Source organism: Papio anubis, chromosome 1 (assembly GCF_008728515.1).
Source record: "Papio anubis isolate 15944 chromosome 1, Panubis1.0, whole genome shotgun sequence".
Lineage (NCBI taxonomy): Eukaryota > Metazoa > Chordata > Mammalia > Primates > Cercopithecidae > Papio > Papio anubis.
This window is the reverse complement of record NC_044976.1, coordinates 217,107,132-217,120,628: the sequence shown is the minus strand read 5'-3', so window position 1 is coordinate 217,120,628 and position 13,497 is coordinate 217,107,132. Positions and strand designations below refer to the sequence as shown.

The 13,497-nt window shown below is 36.3% G+C and overlaps 1 protein-coding gene across 1 annotated transcript; it reads left to right on the top strand.

Annotated features, from left to right (window-relative positions):
* The first annotated feature begins 5,220 nt into the window (after positions 1-5,220).
* LOC101014781 (olfactory receptor 13G1) lies at positions 5,221-6,254 on the top strand. Its single transcript, XM_031660412.1, has one exon. The coding sequence runs from the start codon at positions 5,237-5,239 to the stop codon at positions 6,158-6,160; it is 924 nt and encodes a 307-aa protein (XP_031516272.1). The 5' UTR covers positions 5,221-5,236; the 3' UTR covers positions 6,161-6,254.
* Positions 6,255-13,497: the final 7,243 nt, after the last annotated feature.

Below are 13,497 nucleotides of genomic sequence, written 5' to 3'. Positions count from 1 at the left end.
GCTTATAAAATGTAACATGAGTGAATTTTGTCATTAGACTCCCTGGATTCAGATTTCCATGTCTCCAGTGTCTGACTGTGTGACAATGAGCACGTTTGATAACTACCAAACTTCACCAACTGCTTCACATGTAAAATAGTGACATAAATATTATTAATTCTTTTTTTTTTTTTTTTTTTTTTTTTTGAGACAGAGTTGCACTCCTGTTGCCCAGGTTGGAGTGCAACGGCATGATCTCGGCTCACTGCAACCTCCGCCTTCCAGGTTCAAGCAATCCTCCTGCCTCAGCCTCTCGAGTAGCTGTGATTATAGGCATGTGCCACCTCTGTCTCGCTAATTTTGTATGTTTAGTAGAGACGGGGGTTTCTCCATGTTAGTCAGGCTGGTCTCGAACTCCCAACCTCAGGTGATCCACCCATCTTGGCCTCCCAAAGTGCTGGGATTACAGGCATGAGTCACTGTGCCCGGCCCTATTAATTCTTAAACTTATTCTCATGATTAAGCACAATAGCATGGTGAATGGTACATAAGCATCACTGTGAACTATTAGTAAATGTTTGGTGTTCTAGAGGAAGTAAACAGAATGTGACCTTAATTCGCTCCTTCCAGGAAAAGGCTGCCAGTGTTTATCTGGCAGTGCACTGCATCCTGCCAAACAAAATGGTCTAAATTTTTTCCGTATGCAGTTTTTTATTTTATATCACTTTTATGTTATTCTGGCAATTAATTATTATAAATAAATCCTATTGTTAAACTTAAATTGATAATGTTCTACAAACCAGTTGGTGCCTGTAAACACAGTCTCAGATTAAGACGGACAAATAATGTCTCCCTCTGAATTCATCCTCCATGATGCCTTCAGGGCTGGCTTTCTAAACCTGGGGTATGTCACATACTACTTCCTCTCTCAGAAATCTACAATTTCTCCCTTATCGACTCCTTAACAACAAAATGATTCCTTACCTTTGAATATAATAATCTCAAGTAGTCCTATCTTTTCTTATTTTTATTTTTATTTCATTAAGACAGAGTCTGGCTCTGTCATCCAGGCTGCAGTGTAGTGGCACAATCTCGGCTCACTGCAACCTCCGCCTCCCAGGCTCCAGTGATTCTCCTGCCTCAGCGTCCCGAGTAGCTGGGATTACAGGCCACCTAATTTTTGTATTTTTTGTAGAAATGAGGTCTCACTATGTTACCCAGGCTGGTTTCAAACTCCTGGACTCAAGCCATCTGCCCACCCCAGCCTGCCAAAGTGCTGGGACTACAGGTGTGAACCACACACCAGGCCAGTTTTATTGGAATTTATCTTCTCTTACCTCTTCCCTTTCCACTCACACTCCTCAAACCTGCTTACTCTTGGGGACAATACCACATTCATGTGGACTACAAGCAGAGTGATTCATGAGAATAAAAATGGTCCCATAGAAGGGAGGATATGCAGGAGAAAGAAGAACAGTATAAATGGTAAATATAAAGGAATATTGACTAAATAAGCAATAAAAATCACGGGTGCTAGGGTTTCAAATATCACACTCATGTTTTTGGTTAGTCTTTTCATTACTTTATCCAAGACCAAAGTAAGTGTGCTATGTTACTATATAAAATTGTTTTATACCTCTAATCATTTTCTCATGGTCTCAAAGCATATTAGTTTATTGTTCATTATTTCATCACTGATGCTGAAATAACTGAGAATGTATATTACATTTTCTACGTCGTCATAATCTAATAGCATAATGATTAGCATAAACTGTGGCCTTTAAATATTTAATGAATAAAGTCACCTTCGTTGTAATTATTATAGAATTAATTGAATTATCTTTTATTGCCCTAACCCAATCTGGTTTTTCTTAAATTATTATAATATTTATTCAATCTTTTCAAATATATTTCTGGAAATTTCTTCCATTAAATAGTAAAAAACTGCCTCATTATTAATGACTGATACTCATATACTAAAACATGATTTTTCAAAATTATATATTTGGAAGTCTAAATAATAATTATTTTTGCCTTTGATTGGTAGTTCAATAAGTCCCCAGAATAGGGCTAAAGATTTACATTCATTATTTAATCCTCAAAGAATCTCAGTGAGTTTACTACTGTTATCCCCATTTAACCAATGGGAATGGACTGAGGCTTGAAGAATGTGTTAAAAATGGAAGGTCACAGGCAGGGTCAAGATTAGGCCATATGTATTATAATGATTCAAACTAAATTTCACCGATTTTTCTTGCCTCCAGATTTTGATCAATAGAAAATCTAAGCTAGATTAAACATATTTACTAAAGCTAAATTGATAATTTCAGAGGAGATGGCCAGGGAGGGACATGGCCAGGAGTAAATGGCTTTTGATTTGCAACAAATAGAAATAGACTTTCTAATTCTGGAGAAAGACACTTTCCTTCAGGCAGGCCCTCTTCTTCAGGATACTGTGGCATTTTTGGAGCCTACAGTAGTATCCAAGTCAGATTAACATCAATTGCAGGATTTCAAGAGAAACCACTGACTACTGTTTGGACACCATGGATAGAAAACAGTACATATCTCCACCTTAAGCCAATGGTGGGTATCCTGAACACAGACCCTGTCTGTGACCTTCCGATTTTGAACAGGACATCCTGAACATAATCAGTAGATACCCCCTCCTCACAGTGAACTGTGTCATCGTGTCATTCCAGGTTCAGCCTCCTTCACACACAACCACCACACAAACCAAGGAACCCGCACTGAGAACAAAGTCAAGCAAACCAATGTCATAACTCCAGTGAAGGTGGTGAGGACATTACAAGAAGATAAGAGAAACAGAATCCTCAGGTTCCCTCACCTTTGCTCTTAACTTAGAGATGGTGGAACAGGGGTGCACTTTTCTATCTTCTGTGAACTTAAAGAATTTTGTGAAACTTGCCTTTGTGTACTTGGGACTGGGATCTCCTTCTTCATACCCTGCTTCAGGAAATTTGATCAGTAATAGTTACGTGGATAAATAACATTGATAAATAGCAATACTTATATTAATAAGTAACAGTTCTTCAAGAAAAAAAAAAAAAAAAAAAAAGCTTTTTTCTCCAACAATGAAAGCTCAGTTTATATTTGAGTGCATGTTTTTGGTGATTAAGATCACCAAAAGGCTGAAAGGGGTCTGTTATTTTATATATTTATCTCAAGAAGGTTTGATATCAGATTTATCATTAAGATGAAATGACCAGACCAGAACCTCTTAATATTTGAAAACATACTCAACACATAGTATTTTTTAAATTAGTTAATATCACTTCAGTATCAGATCTTCCAAATATTCTATTTGAATGAAATTTTAAGAATCAACTGTGTCTATATTTTCCTCTTCCAAATCATCTCTTATTCAAAATAAAAATCCATATTCTTTCAGATCTCTCTAATTTTTAGTTTTTGTGTACATTTGTCATATTATTTGTGTTTTGCTTGAAAGTATATAGCAGATAGGTTAATAGCAAATTTTTTGGAGTCAGATGATCTCGGAGTTAATCCTGGCACTTATGAGACACATAATCTACCTACTATTATTTCCACTCCCATGTGTTGTTTGCTTATCAACTATATAAAGACAAAAATATTAAACACTCAATGTGCTTGTGAGGATAAAATTGTATCATCTCCACAGAGGACCTAACATAGAGCCTGTCACATGTCAAAGACCCAAATAATGGTGGCTGTAACATTCCTTCAGAATGGGTAAATTAATACTAAAGCTAGAGATTCTGAAATGGATTATGGATTAGACAAAAGCCCTATTTTTGTCTTCCAGTTTAAAGAGTTAAAGATGAATTTATCAGTAGCTAAAATTTGTTTAACAAATTATTGAGGCTACAAGGCATGAGAGAGCAAAACAGACTAGATTTGTGGACCCACACTTAAAAAATGCTTTTTATTTAGGTCTCCGTTTAGATATCAGAGGTACAACATGATCTCTGAAAACTTAAAGCACATTGATAAATGTAAATTTATGACTAAATTCACAACTACTTTGAATACTTTCACTAGATTCATCTAATCATAATAGCTGTAAAAGCCATGAGTTCATAACTGTCTGTGCATACAAATGTACCAAAATAAACAAGCATAAAAGAAAATGGACAGCAACCAGTTGCAGTGGCTCATGCCTGTAATCCCTGCAGTTTGGGAGGTCAAAGCAAGAGGATCTCTTGAGGCCTGGAGTTTGAGACCAGCCTGGGCAAGAGTGAGACCCTCATCTTTTTAGAAAAGAAAGTAAAAGAAACCAGAAAACAGAATGCTATAGAAGTTTTGGGGGAAAATAACATAGGACACAGATTTTTCTTGTGTCCTAGAAATTATTTTCCAGAAAACTCCAGTTGCCACTTAGCCTTGGGCATCCTTTAGAAATCATGGCTCTGTCTCTCTAACATCTGATATTTATGTCAATGTATTTGATGCTTAGAAATAATAAATCCAAACCTTACAGAGCTTAAATGGCCAATCTATAGCTATAATGAAGACACAACCCTACATTTTATATTTTTAAATCCAATTACCTTGCCATTATATAACAGTAAAACAGCTGGTCCAGTGAATTTTGGCAATGTGCTTCTCAAACTGATGAAAAACTACTAATACAGACATTTGGTTTAATTGTTTAGTATCTGGACTGTGATACGTTAGTCAATGTTCCCATGAATATACAGTCTCAAAATACTAGGTTGGGCATTTTTCATCTGAAATATCCCCACTATAATTAGCCCTGTCAGCTTGTATTATTTCAAGTATCTTCACTCATATATATCTCAAGGACACCTAAATGTACCATGCAATTAACTGAATTATTGAGGTATGTAACAATTTGTATTATAGTTCCATTGGATATATATGTATATCCAGAATATATACATATGTGTGTGTGTATATATGTGTGTGTGTATTTAGACAAATTTTAAGTGAAAATGATATCAAAATATTTGAAGGCATTTTTAAAATATTTTTCTTCTCAACCGCTGGCTTCAGTTTGAGTCATCCATGGAGGAACATACAGCAGAGAATGGGATTAGTCTGGGAAACAGAGGATACTGCCTGGAATACAGAACTCCATCATATGGGAATTCCTGCTGCAAAGTTGTGTCCAATCAAGAATTAAGTCCCTAAGTACACACACTCCTCATGTTAGCTCCTAACAACACACAGATTCTTTCAATGTTCAGTTGTTTATTCTGTGCAATTACTGCCATTCAATCACCCAAGCAGGATGAATCACAGCGTGGTAACTGAGTTCATTATTCTGGGCCTCACCAAAAAGCCTGAACTCCAGGGAATTATCTTCCTCTTTTTTCTCATTATCTATCTTGTGGCTTTTCTCAGCAACATGCTCATTATCATTGCCATAATCTCTAACAACACCTTGCATACGCCCATGTATATTTTCCTTCTGACACTGGCTGTTGTGGACATCATCTGTACAACAAGCATCATACCAAAGATGCTGGGGACCACGCTAACATCAGAAAACACCATTTCATATGCAGGCTGCATGTCCCAGCTCTTCTTCTTCACATGGTCTCTGGGAGCTGAGATGGTTCTCTTCACCACCATGGCCTATGACCGCTATGTGGCCATTTGTTTCCCTCTTCATTACAGTACTATTATGAACCACCATATGTGTGTAGCCTTGCTCAGCATGGTCATGGCTATTGCAGTCACCAATTCCTGGGTGCACACAGCTCTCACCATGAGGTTGACTTTCTGTGGACCAAACACCATTGACCACTTCTTCTGTGAGATGCCCCCATTGCTGGCTTTGTCCTGTAGCCCTGTAAGAATCAATGAGGTGATGGTGTATGTTGCTGATATTACCCTGGCCATAGGGGACTTTATGCTTACCCGCATCTCCTATGGTTTTATCATTGTTGCTATTCTCCGTATCCGCACAGTGGAAGGCAAGAGGAAGGCCTTCTCAACATGCTCATCCCATCTCACAGTGGTGACCCTTTACTATTCTCCTGTAATCTACACCTATATCCGCCCTGCTTCCAGCTATACATTTGAAAGAGACAAGGTGGTAGCTGCACCCTATACTCTTGTGACTCCCACATTAAACCCAATGGTGTACAGCTTCCAGAATAGGGAGATGCAGGAAGGAATTAGGAAGGTGTTTGCATTTCTGAAACACTAGTAGTTTCAACATGGAACATCACCTCTCTACTCTAGAACCATCTTCTAGAGCATCTCAGATTTTACTGATTTTTCATAGTTACCTCCATTCCAAATTTTCCTCTCTTATTCCTGCCTTCTTCCTAGCAGTCTCATTGTCTCCAAAATTCTGTACTCTTTATGTGAAGAATATTCACAAAGCAATATGCACAATACCCTCACATAAATATATATCATAATATATATTCCAATATTTTCCAAAAATATGTACATAACTTCTAATACTTACATATGCATATACACAAATATTTACCTATAAGTGCATGTGCACATCATACATGCAAATATCACAAAACATTTTGTGTATTTTGTGCCATTTATTTGTTGGTATATGAATGTGAGCTGGAGAAAAGTAGTGGTATGTAAAAAAAAGAAAAGATCAACAACACTAATGTTCTGGGAAATGAAAAACAAAACCACAGTGAGATATCACCTCAATTTAGTTACAATGGCTATAATTAAAAAGACTTCATGACTAAAACACCAAAAGCAATGGCAACAAAAGCGAAAATTGACAAATGGGATCTCATTAAACTAAAGAACTTCTGCACCGCAAAAGAAACTATCATCAGACTGAACAGGCAACCTGCAGAATGGGAGAAAATTTTTGCAATCTATCCATTTGACAAAGGGCTAATATCCAGAATAACAAGTGCTGGAGAGGAGGTGGAGAAAAGGGAACCCATACACATTGTTGGTGGAAATGTAAATTCGTACAGCCACTGTAAAAAACAGTATGAAGGCTTCTCAAAAAATTAAAAATAGAACTCCCATATGATCCACCAATTCCACTACTGGGTAGATATTCAAAGAAAATAAAACTGATATGTTGAAGAGCTATCTGCACTCCCATGTTTATCGGAACCATATTCACAACAGTCAAGATATGGAATCAACTTCAGTGTCCACCAGCAGATGAACTGATAAAGAAAACGTGATATATATACACAATGGAATACTCTTTAGCCATACAAAGAATAAAATTATTTCATTAAGAACTACATGAATGTGCTACAGAAGACATTATGTTAAGTGAAATAAGCTAGGCACAAAACACAAACACTGAATGATCTCATTAATATGTGGAATTTCTAAAAATTGATCTCATAGAAGTAGAGAGTAGAAAAGTGGTTTCCAGAAGGAAAGGTGAGTAGGGGAAAGGAGAGAATAGCAAAAGGTTTGTCAAAGGATACTAAGTTATAGTTAGGAGATATAAATTCAAGAGATCTATTGTACAGTAAAGTGACTATAATTAACGATGATTGGATTCTTAAAAAAACGCAGAGAGAGTGGATGTTAAGTGCTTTTCCCACTAAAATGGTAACTAGGTGAGCTAATGCAATTGTTAATTAGCTAGACATCATAATCCCACAATGTATATATACTTCAAAATCTTATGGGCACATGATAAAATAAAAAGAAGAAATTTTAAACACAACACCATTTACATTAGCACCCAAAACTGAAATACTTAGGTACAGATCTAATGAAATATGTGCAAGACATATATAAGAAAAACTACAAAACTCTAATAAAAAAATCAAAGAAGAAATGAATAAGTGGAGACATATTCCACGCTCATGCATAAGAAGACCCAATATTGTCAAGATGTTGGTTCTTCCAACTTGATCTATAGATTCAATGTAATCCCACTGAAAATCCCAGCAAGTTGTTTTGTATTTATTAAGAAATTTTTCCTAAAAGTTAAAGGAAGAAACAAAAGACCCAGAACAACTAGAACAACAGTGAAAGAGAATAACAAAGTTGGAGGACTTATACTACCTGACTTTGACACTTATTGTAAAGTTACAGTGATGAAGACAGTGTGGTATTGGTAAAAGAATAGACAATGGGATAGGCTAGAGCCCAGAAATAGTCCCACATACATATAGTCAACAGATGTTTGACAAAGAAGCAAAGGCAGTAAAACAGAGCAATAACACTCTTCAACAAATGGTGCTAAAACAACTGCATATCCACATGCAAAAAATAAATAGACATAAACCTTAAGTCCTTCACAAAAACTAAAATGAATCACAGACTTAAATATAAAATGCAAAACTATAGAACCCTGAGATGATGGAGGGGAAAACCTAGATGACACTGGGTATGGCAATAACTTTTTAGATAAAACACAAGAACCACAATTCATAAAATAAATCATTGAAAAGTCAAACTTTATTTTAAAGAAATCTTCTCTGTGAAACACAATGTCAAGAGGACAAGTAGACAAACCACACACTGGAAGAAAATATTTGGCAAAAATACATCTGATAAAGAACTTATCCATTGCCAGCTGCAGTAACTCCCACCTATAATCCTAGCACTTAGGGAGGCTGAGGTGGGAGGATTGTTATAAGCCAGAAGTTCAAGACTAGCCTGGGCAACACAGCAAGATTCCATCACTAAATTAAAAAGAAAAAAAAAACCTTATTTAAATTACATAAAGAACCCTTAAGGGCTGGGCATGGTTGCTCATGCCTGTAATACCAACACTTTGGGAGGCCGAGGTGGGCGGATCATCTCAGGTCGGGAGTTTGAGACCAGCCTGACTGACATGGAGAAACCCCGTCTTTACTAAAAATACAAAATTAGCTGGGCATGGTGGCACATGCCTGTAATCCCAGCTACGTGGGAGGCAGGAGAATCGCTTGAACCTGGGAGGCGGAGGTTATAGTGGGCCGAGATCACACCATTGCACTCCAGCCTGGGCAACAAGAGTGAAACTTCATCTCAAAAAGAAAAAAAATAAAGGAAAAAAAGAACCTTTAAAACTCAACAATAGGAAAAGTAACAATGTAAATAAAAAAGGGCAAAGTACCTTAAGTGACACCTCACCAAAGAAGAAATACAGATGGCAAATAAGCATATGAGAAGATGCTCCATATCATATGTTGTTAGGGAAATATAAATTCAGGTAATAAGTTGCCACTACACACCTATTAGTATGACTGAAATATGAAACGCTGACATCACCAATTTCTGGAGAGGATGCAGAGCAACATCGGATTTTTAGGGCAGTGAAAAAATTATGTAAGATGCTATAATGATGGATACAGTTATTATACATTTGTCCAAAATCACAGAATGTACATCACTAAGAGTGAACACTAAGATAAACTATGGAATTTGCATGATGATTGATGTAGGTTCATCAGTTATACAAAATGTACCATTGTGCTATGGATGTTGACAAGGGGGAGGCTGTGAATGTGTGCAGGCAGGAGGGATATGGGAAATTTCCTTACCTTCCTCTCTATTTTGCTGTGAACCTAAAACTGCTGTGAAAAAAATAGTGTTTTCTGGGTGGGTGGTGTGTGCCTGTAGTCACAGATACACAGGAGGCAGAGGCAGGAAGATTGCTTGAGGCCAGGAGTTTGAGGCTATACTGCACTATTATGGTACCTGTGGATAGCCACTGCAATTCAGCCTGGGCAACATAGCAAGACTCCATCTCTTTAAAAGAATCTTACAATTTCAAAAAAGTCTTTAAAAGTCTATAAAAATCAAAGTCAAAAAGGATAGATCTGCTATACAACAGAGAGCATGGGTATATGAGTGTTTACTGAACATGTATATGAAGAAGTCTCTCAACTTTCTCTTTATAATACAACATTCACAATACAATGTTAGGGGAAATTCAACATATCAAGTAAACAAAATGAGGGATGTAAAGATTTGAATCATTCAACTACATTCATGCACTCATATTCTTCTCAAATGCACAATTTATTAAATGACTTTCTATTAGGGCACCATAAATAAATTAAATAGACCATTTACCAAAAGAAAAACAACCTAAACAAGAATTATGTATTTAGAAACTGTAAAATGGCTTTCTAATTTGCTATGGTATTAGGACAATATGAAAGAGAGATTGTGATCTCAGTCCATTGATGAAAGAAATAGAGAGAGAGAGATCAGGAAATAAAAACTGTTTAATAAGAGGAAACCACTTTTCAAAATTGTAGGATATAGCCACAGGTATATTTATAGAAGGGGGAAAAATTGGGGCCTGGATTCAATACTTCTCACACAAATACATTTAAAGAAAAGGTAGGTAATATGTCTAGGGAAATATGAGCTGTCTGAGAAAAACAAACTCCTTAAAGTAAAATGAAACAAGCAAAATGAAAGCATGTTGTCAGATAAAAATTATTAACTCCTCATACAGTAAAATTTAAAATAAATATATAACCCCAAAATGAGGATCTCATAGTTAACATAAAGGAGAAAAATATAAAGAGAAGCAAGTAGGAATAATAAGTACAAATATAAATATCTAGAAAAAAACACTAAAAATGTTTTAATTAACAGATTTGACATAACTAGTTAGTGATTACTCTGATGAATTGATAGGTAGAATTGTCTCAGACAAAATCCAGATAAGACTTCAACATAATAGCATCACTAAAATGAAATAAATAAATATACATATGAGAATATATATTGGACGAAAAAAGTGTTTTCCTTATGTGAAGCAGGATTATAGTCCCACCTTAAAAATGTAACCTGATATATTAGGAAAAATCTAAACATAGACATGTTTGTGAAGTTTAACATCAAAGACAAAGAGAAAATTCTAGAATCTTCCCCAAATCATAAAAAAGGTCTCTTACAAAATCAAAAATATTGTATTTTCATCTACTAAAGGGCAACACTGGCATGATTTATTTTATCTTCATTTTTTGAGGGAAGGAAACTGAAAGCTCAAATTATCTCCTCAAAAATAAAATTAATGAGAGAGTCATTAAATGTTGAGAGGCTCTGATATTCATCACCGCACACATTGGTGCATGCTGCTGCATGTAACTGGTTATCATTCATCCTTCAACTAGCATCTACCAAGCTAACTTTATGTGCCATATGCCAGACAATGCTCTAGGCACTTGAGATACATCAGGAAATAACAAAAACACAAATCCCTGCTTACGGGCAAATTATATTTTAGGATGAGAGTGTACGTGTGCGGGGAGGAGGTGGTGAGAGAGCAGATGCCGAAATAATCATAATAAATAAGTAAATTACATAGCATGATGGAAGGTCATCAGCATCATAGTAAACAGGAAAAAGAGTAAACTCGGGCAGACCAAGAATACTGGTGGGTAACAGTAGGGAGCTCAGGCTGGGCCTTGAGTTTGTGAGTTTTGAGCACAGATTGGTAAAACAATAAGAGAGTGAGTCTCATAGATACTTTGGAGAAGACAGTCTAATAAAAGAAAATCCCTCGCATGCCAACTCTGAAGCAGAACTGAGGAGCATATATTCCAGAACAGCACAGATGCCTGTGTGTTTGGAATGGAGAATGGGAAGATGAGATCAGTGAGAGACAACAGCAAAATATGACTGGAAACTAGACTAAAAAGGGTCCTGCAGCAGCCTTTTTGAGGCCCTTGACTTTCTGTCTAGGACGGAAAAAAATGAATCTTAGAATATTTACTAGGTAAATGCGCGTTGTTTTTCAAAGAGATACACAAATTCACATTTCTATTGCTAATGCATCAGAGTTCGTTTCACTCCATATCCTCATTCAAACATAGTATATTCACTCATTTAAATATTTGCTGAAAAATAGCAAGTATGGAGTACAACCATGGTTTTAATTTCCACGATTATTATCCATATGCAGTATCATTTGATATGTTTATTGATCATCCATACTTTCTACTCTATTAACTACCTATTCAGGCCTTTTGCAGACATTTTTTTTCTGTTGGATTATTTTCCTTTGTCTTAATGATTCCTAAAGATTGTGTACATATTTACTTACTGATTCAGTAAGCAAATTACCCACATGACCTTTCCACTTGAATGGCTCTTAGACATCTCAGGTGTATTGTATTCTGGTATTTCCCTATCCCATATCTGTTCCAGGCACATCCTTGCCTACCACTTCTGATCACAATGGTACCCCTTAATACCTCTGGCCCAAAGCTTTGGGGTCACCCATGAGTGCTGTCTTCTGTACACACGCTACAGCCACTCTACAATATTTCTGTTGGCTCTACTTCCAAAGACATCCAGAATCCAACCACTTCTCACCATCTTCACTGCAACCTACCTGCTCTGGGCCACTTATTCTTCGTGAATTTATGAAATGCTCATGTAATCTTGCTGCTTCTACCCTTGCCCCTCAGCAACCTACTCCCTACAGAGTAGCAAAAATGATATGTGTACTTCTTCTCTGCACAAGACCCTATATTGACTTCCCATCTGCCTTAGAATAAAAGTCTTAACAAAGAGGCTTTTCTAGATAGCAGAAAACTGGATAAAAGAAAATACAAATAGTTATTTTAAAACAATGAAATACTACGTAACAGTTTTATATTTTTAAAATGTCTTAACCATCAGTACTTGCATGAATGAATCTCCCAAGCAAAATGTTAAGTGCAAACAAATAAAATGCTTTTGATATGATTCTGTCAATATAAAGCTCAAAAGAGACATGCACACATATATTTGAAGATATAGACATTTATGGTAAAAGTGTGAAGATAAATGATTTACAAAACAAAATTAAGAATGTGGTAGCTCTCCAGAGAGGAAGGGAAGAGACCACCAGGAGCTCAGATAAATTGTTGATGTATATTTCTTCTGTGTGTAGTAATTACAGGTTATTTTATTTTAAATTTGTAAATATTAATTAGATGGATTTTATTGTGTACAACATATTTCATATTATGAATTAAAATAATTTTAATTTTAAAAGTGTCAAAAAATTATCCCAAAGCCACAATGAAGATCTCATTTTGATGTTCTACTGAATCACATTAATGAGTTCACCACTGTCCTCCCACTCCTGATACAGTTACAAACACAGACATCCTTCTAATAAGTAAACGGTCTGTATATTGTGTATGAGAATTGCACCCCATCCCAGAGGTAACCTAAAAATGGCAAACACTCAATAAAATATATACAAAATGAGACCAACTCATTGCTGTGAATTTTCTAATCACAGCAGTCCAATGACTACATAAAGAGGTGATTGCTTCCATAATGAATCCTGTATTAGTCCATTCTTACATCGCTATAAAAAAATACCTGGACAGGGTAATTTATAAAGAAAAGAAGTTTAATTGTCTTAAGGTTCTATGGGCTGTGCAGGAAGTGTGATTCTGGTATCTTCCAGGCTCCTGGGGAGGCCTCAGGAAGCTTCCAATCAGGGCAGAAATCAAACGGGGAGCGAGACATCTCACATGTTGGGAACAGGAGCAACAGAGAGAGAGCAGGGAGGGGCTATACACTTTTAAACAAGCAGATCTCAAGAGAACTCACTCAGTACCACAAGAACAGCAC